This window comes from Vipera berus (genome assembly GCF_964194415.1).
Source record: "Vipera berus genome assembly, chromosome: 3".
Lineage (NCBI taxonomy): Eukaryota > Metazoa > Chordata > Lepidosauria > Squamata > Viperidae > Vipera > Vipera berus.
Window position 1 is genome coordinate 193071464 of NC_138204.1, and position 7378 is coordinate 193078841.

The 7378-nt window shown below is 37.9% G+C and overlaps 1 protein-coding gene across 3 annotated transcripts in view; it reads right to left on the bottom strand.

The window, feature by feature from the left end:
- STK3 (serine/threonine kinase 3) overlaps positions 1 to 7378 on the bottom strand; it is a 118284-nt gene that overhangs the window by 99676 nt on the left and 11230 nt on the right. For all 3 annotated transcript variants that reach the window (XM_081322734.1, XM_081322736.1, XM_081322735.1), the window contains exons 3-4: positions 4467 to 4595; positions 1250 to 1364 (exon numbers count right to left, since the gene is read on the bottom strand). In XM_081322734.1, the coding sequence (XP_081178860.1) occupies positions 1250 to 1364; positions 4467 to 4595 (244 nt within the window). The remainder of the gene's footprint in view (positions 1 to 1249; positions 1365 to 4466; positions 4596 to 7378) is intronic.

Below are 7378 nucleotides of genomic sequence, written 5' to 3' on the forward strand. Positions count from 1 at the left end.
GAAGCCCGATTGGTATGGGTCCAGATAATCAGTTTCCTCCAGGAACAGAGGGAGCTGAAGTGCCACCACGCTCTCAACCACCTTCGCAAGAAAGCGAAGGTTGGAGACCGGACGATAGTTGTTCAAAATAGCCGGGTCCAGGGCAGGCTTCTTGAGGAGGGGCCTCACCACCGCCTCCTTCAAGGCGGCAGGGAAGGTACCCTCCCTCAAAGAAGCAGTTATTACTGCCTGAAACCAGCCTCGTGTCTCCTCCCGGGCTGCATATACCAGCCAGGAGGGGCACGGGTCCAATAAACACGTGGCAGAACTCAGTCTCCTCATGATCCTGTCTACCTCATCTGGGGTCACAGGATCGAATTCACTCCAGGTAACATTCTCTAGACCGCACAATTCCTCCCCGTCAGTCTCTGCCCAGTCAGAATCCAAACCAGCTGGAATCTGAGTGATTTTGTCCGTCAGATGATAGCTAAACTCCTCGGCTCGCCCCTGCAAGGGCTCCTCCTTCACCTCCTGATTAAGGAGGGAGCGAGTCACCCTAAACAGGGCGGCCGGGCGATTATCTGCGGACGCGATGAGGGCAGCGAAGTAATTAGACTTCGCTGTCCTCATCACCGCGAGATAAGACCTCATAAAGGTTCTTAACTGCAACCGGTCAGACTCAGACCAGCTGGATCTCCAACAGCTCTCTAGACCTCGTCTCCAACGCTTCATCTCCCGGAGCTCCACAGAAAACCATGGAGCCCACTGGGATCTGCGCCGGGTCAGGGGTCGCAAGGGTACAACACGGTCGAGCGCCTTGGTGGCAGCCCTTTCCCAGGCATCCACCAAGGCGTCGGCCGGGCTGTGAGCGAGGGGGATAGGTATAGACCCAAGCACCGTCTGGAACCGTTCCGGATCTGTTCCTGGGGTGGAACCACCTGCCTCCATCTTATTAAGAGATAAATTTTAAAGAATGGTAGAAATTAAATTATCCAATTTGTACATTCAAAATCTGAGTATAATCTTCTTTGTGAGAGAATAAATTTAAAATAGCATGAGGAAAACTAAATCCATTTTTGAAACAGTCTATCAAAATCTGACAAAGTACTGGCAAAAATTAACAACATCCCCTTCTCTACTAATGTTCTTTACAGGACAACATTTCTTCAAGAATTTAAAGGAACTATATGTTAATACTTCAAGGGGCCTATATAAACATGTCCCTAGAGCAAAAATTACAGATGTAGTATTTTATAAAATAAAAACTTACCGTTTTATTTCGTAATCTAATAATGTCAGAGACAGAACCAGCTCCACAGTACTCCATAACAATCCAGAGGTCTGTGTTCTTAAAATAGCTGCCATAGTACTTGACAACATAAGGGCTAAACATAAAAATATAGCTGTCAACATATAGAAGTTAATCTTTAGATATTAGAAAGCAGTTCAATGTTTTTTCCCTGAGCAGTTGCAGTTTTTAAATGTTACAAGGTATATTAATCTTTAAAGAATAAAAAAAACTGCTGAGCACCTGAGAATGATAAAAAGCTCTTAAGACATATTACTCACCAATTTGTATAAGAACACGTCTTTTTAAATATTTGTATAAGACAAGAGAAAGGGAAATATTCTCAACTGAAAAGTATCCATACACACTTCCAAGTAAGTGCAATTTGAAAAGTAGGTGGGTTTTTTTTGAAGATAAAACAAGTCTACCACCATCCAAAAATCTGCATGAGCAGATATATTTACTTAGAAGAGGGAGAGCCAATTTCCTCATTAGGAACAATCAGATGACCCACATGAATGTACAAACTTTTTTGAGTTTTTCCAAAAAGATGTTATTAGGAAAATCCAGAAAGTAATCCAGAATTTAGCATGAGGTTTGCAATCCAGGCAATATATTGAGTCTACAGACTGAATGCTTCTGTATATAGCTTCCAGCACAATTACTGATCAACTGCCTCAACCATCACACTAATACCAAGGAAACCTTATGCACAACACCCTTTATCATTCCCAATTTCCAGTCAGCAAGGGAGTTCAATGTGCATGTTTGTCCACAATTCACAATTAACTGACTTTGTTCAAAATGCTCCTTAAAATATTTATTTGACTACCAAGTTATCTTGAGTGAGAACATCTGCTTTGTATGCAGAGGGCCCTAAGACCATTATTTCAATCTTCTGCCGGAAGCTCGGCAGAATCCCAGCTCATCAGCTTTAACAGTTTCTGGCTAGGTAAACTGTAATCCAACTCAACAGAAGTTGAGTCCATCCCTCCAGTGTTTAAAGCAATCAGACAACAAATACTGGATAATGGCAGAATTTAAAGCTTCCAATTTCCTGAACCTAGGAGCTTTCAGGTTAGAGGGAACCTCTGTTGTTTTTTATTTTACTACCAAGTTAGGTGCATCTATTACCATCTTATACCATCATGACTTCTCAACACTGTTAAATGAACATCAACACCCATCGGATCTAACTCTAAGTAAAAGTACCGTAACATTCTTATCAGAGATATATAGTAGACTTTAAACCTTCCACCTTACAACTGTGTTATTCCTAAGATACAATACTTTGGGACCATCACCCTAACAAATTCTGACAACCTTACCCTAAAAATTAACAACCTGCAATAAAAGCAGTGATTAAAGAACTGCCGAAGTATATGATGATATTTAAAAATTTAGAGTCAAGTAGTTTTCTTCCAATTTTCTAAGTCAGGTTGTTAGTCTTACTTTAACTACTGTGTGTTTTTGAGCATTTGTAATTTGTCCATAAAGATCTTTACTGATATAAAACAAACCTCAAAAGAGAAAGAGTTTTTTCTCCCTGCAAATATTTTACAAGGGAGCAATCCACCAATATTTTACTAAGGGCACACCCTTATCTTTGTTCATCACCTATAAATCACTGCCAACTTTGGCATGTAAAGAAACCCCACTTAATCCTTTGTACTATATTGTCTACCTTTGCAATCTATCTGAAGAACCATTTACAAAGCTCCAATGTTACTCTTACACAAATAACTCTGCTATGGTGTAAGCAACTTCTGGTTGTTAATATATTGGGGTTTTTGTCTTTGCTTTATTATCCTCAGAGTTTGTCTCAGTTAATAAATAAAAATCTAAGTATTTATTTAAAAATCATATTTACCAAAAATATAGTACATTTCCCAAGGTTTTCAACCTGATACAAACACATTGAACATAAATAACATTTCCATTAAATAACATTAAATTCAGAGCCATTGTATGGAGCATACTAAATGGTACAGTTGTGCCCATTTAAAAATGGTTTTGTAAAAAGTGTAAGCACAATATCGTTTTTTTACCCATTAAAACAGGCCATTATTTTTCAAGCTATATGTAACCCTGTAAAAAGCTGCAGATGCTTTAAGGAATCATTAAAATTAATTTGACTCTTAAAGCAGCCACTTTCTTTTCAGGTACAGATGGTGGTCTGAAAAAATGATGGAAGTAGAAGAGGCAAATACTGTGCTCACATGAAGCCCCAAAATTTCTTCCAATTCATTCCCAAGCATGCATACACCTATCTCCTAATTAAGTCAGCTCATAGGCATCCCTACCCCACCTTACATAATAGTATATTTCATTAGACAACAGCTTTTTATTTATGCACACAAATTTCTTTTCCTGGTTATTTCATTTCAATATTTATCTTCCTCCTGATTTTAAGGGTCAACACAGTTAAGACTCTGGGCTTGTTGGCTGGAAAGCCGGTAGCCCAGGTTTGAGATCTGAGCACATGAGCTCTTGCCAACCTAGCAGTTCGAAAGCATGGAAATGTGAGTACCACTTTGGTAGGAAGGTAAATAAACAGGTAGGAAAATAACAGCACTCCGTGACATCATGCTGGCCACATGACTGCAGAAATGTCTTCGGATAGCACTGGCTCAATGGCCTTGAAACAGAGATGAGTACCACCCCTATAGCCAGCAACAACTAGCAGAGTAAAATCCGCAGGGACTTCTTTACCTTTTTTTTACCTGATTTTAAGAATTATCAGTACAAAGTTGCACATTTTAAGATGGATACAAATAGAACAAATTACCTAGGAAGGTAATAATCTCCCTTAACTGGCTGTGTTCAAGCAGCTATCTGACACAAATATTTTAATTCTGTATTCTTGCACTGAACAGTGACTTGGTCTCAAAGACCTAAATTGCCCCCTTGAATTCTATAATTCTTTATCATATGCACATTTGCCAGAACTAAACATTTTAAACTTTTCATAAAACCAAGAAAAATTACAACAGCTGTGTTTTCACACTGTTACCTTCATCAGTTCATTTTATCCATACAACTATAGCCAGCAAGTAGGAAAATGGAAAAGCAAAAAAGCATCTAAATTTTTATCACCATATTAAAAAAAATTAAGTGACCCTTAGGCTCTGCTTGCATTTTTAACACATCACTATCTAACTTTTTTATGGCAGAATTTGCATTACAAATTGATCCATACCTGTCACATTGTTGCATTATAGAAATTTCTTTAATTATTTCCTGTAGATCTGATTCAACAGGGACCTGCTTAATTGCTACAACTTGTCCAGATTCCTTATGAATAGCTTTATATACACTGCCATAAGACCTGAAAGAGAAATATTAATTTATGCCATTATTAATAAAATCACCATGCCCACTCAAGCCATTGATTCCAATAGTTTTTGCAATAAAAACATTTACTGCTTATACACATTAACTCCAAAGTTATGTAGTATGAGGAAGAATAAATGAGCTTGCATCGCCATCACAGTTCAATATAGCTTTTCATTATCCATTGTACGTTGTTACATAACTGTACATATACTTTGTTAATTACTTTCATTTTGTACTAACTGCCTGTTTATTTTTGCTCTCAGTTCCTGTTCAGCAAAACAATGGAAAATAACGCCTCTCCTCTTTTAGTAACCAGTGGGGAGTCTAACGGCAGGAAGAAACCAGCAATCTATAAAGCTTTGATATTACTTTTCCAGAATTGCTAGGAGAATGAGCTTGGATATCCCAATACATTCCCAGCAATCATATTATTTATTTATTTATTTATTTATTTATAATTGAATTTCTATACCGCCCTTCTCCCGAAGGACTCAGGGCGGTGTACAGGGCAGTAAAAGCTTTACATACAAAAGTTAAAATGAAATTAAATTAATTAAGCCCTAACAATAAATAATTAAAAATACCCCAAACCCTTAAACCAGGCCGGCCTGTTCAAATAAATAGGTTTTCAGAAAAATTACTACTTTCAGAAAAGTGCCTCCCTCTTAAGCATAGATTCCCCACACTGACTATGCTTGTCAGAAGCCAGCTGAGGTTACAAATGGTGATCACGCGACCCTTCATAAATACATGCCAGTTGCCAAGCACCCAAATTTTGATCACATGACCATAGGGGTACTGCAGTGATCATAAGTGTGTAAAACAATCATAAGTCACTTTTTCCAGCGCCGTTGTAGCTTTAAACAATCACTAAACAAATGGTTTTAAGTTGAGAACTGTCTGCATATAGTCGCGAAGAGTTGACACTGATTTGATGGCACATAAGCAATCAAACAACTAATACGCAAATCAATAGGATGTGGAGAGTGCACACATTTAGCTTTCTTTTAGGCTTTTTGTACACACTTTCCACCAATATATGCATTTTTGTAAATATCTGCCCACTGTGCTAGTCTTTTAGGGTAATATGTTAAACACAGAAAAGGAGAACATAATTTTTAACTTAAAAAATAGACATAAAAAGAACAGGTTGTACAGCTAAATCTAGTTTGAATCAATACAATTTCCTATACCCGTCTACGTCTTTTTACTCTTGCACATCATCTCTCCTATCATTATGTCCATATATTGTTTCATTCATTTTATTCCTTAAACTTCTCCTCTCTTCTTTTTGGAGGACCTCATCAATTTCTTCCAACCATGATGTTTGGTCTTTCCCTTTCTCTTCCCTATATACTGTATTTGGTCTGCAATGCGACTGTCACTATATGAACAAACCTCAACATTTTTTTTCATATTTATCACTCACTTTAATCCAATGTACATTTTTTTTGCATATGTTAAATCACCCTGAATGCGGTAAAGTTAATGTAGATGCAATTGCTCATCTGGACTACTTTAGGTGCAACAGAATTATTCATTATTCCAGGTGGAATTTGGTTTACTGTAGCTGACATCCATTAAACGGGTAAATTAAATCAATATTTCAGTATATCATGTCAGAAAGAATATTGAGACAAAGATTTTGCAGCAGCTTTCTTTATATTTTCTGTATGAGCCGCGGTGGTGCAGTGGTTAGAATGCAGTACTGCAGGCTACTTCTGCTGACTGTCAGGCTGCCAGCAGTTTGGTAGTTCAAATCTCACCGGCTCAAGGTTGACTCAGCCTTCTGAGGTTGGGAAAATGAGGTACCAGATTGTTGGGGGCCTTATGGTGAACTGCTTAGAGAGGGCTGTAAAGCACTGTGAAGCAGTATATAAGTGCTATTGCTATTTTATTCATTAGTAAAACATTTCCAAAAGGCTGCAAAAAAACTGAGTTTTAAAAACTTTAATATCATATTAACCGGAAAAAGAAGTTCAATAGTATTTCATTCATTTGGGAACCTAACTAGAGCTTATCTAGAAAAAAACAACTAATTTCAGCTGATAAGAATAGCATGATATCCTCTCTTTCTACAGCTTCATTTACTGTCACGTATACTCCAAATCCCTCCAGTCCTCAAAGCAAGTTTTAAGGGGGAGGAGGCTTCACAGAGAAAGAAGGAAAAAAATATTATCATGTAAACAAATTTCCACTTGCATAATAACAGAATTCACTTAATATTAATTATTTTTCTTAATTATTTTCTTCATTTTTTTAATTAAAAAGTGTTAATCAGAATTAACATTTATCTAACACAGTTCTCAAAGTGTGGTCTGATGATCCCCTATATATCAATAAACATAAGCCACATAAGCCAAGGGAAAAGTATGTATTGTAAAGAAAAATAAGGCTACTGGACAAACTATCTTAAATTGGTAACGCCAGGAATTCTCCCTCTGAAAAAACCAGTGCTCACATGGCACAGCTAACCCCATGGAAAGGCTGACCACAGTGAGCACACAATTACTTATATTCTGGCAATCGCTGTAAATGCCTTCCTAGTCACTGCAAAGAATGCTTAAAAGTCCCCTGCAATGGCTCTATTGGTATTGCTGTTACCGTAGTTTCCGGCGTATAAGACGACTTTTTAACCCATGAAAATCTTCTCAAAAATCAGGGGTCGTCTTATACGCGGGGTGCTGAAACTTTAGGGACAGGGCTGGCTGGAAAACCTGGAGCGGATCTTCCATTTAGTCTGCACAGGGAAAGCGGGACCAATTGGAGTAGAAG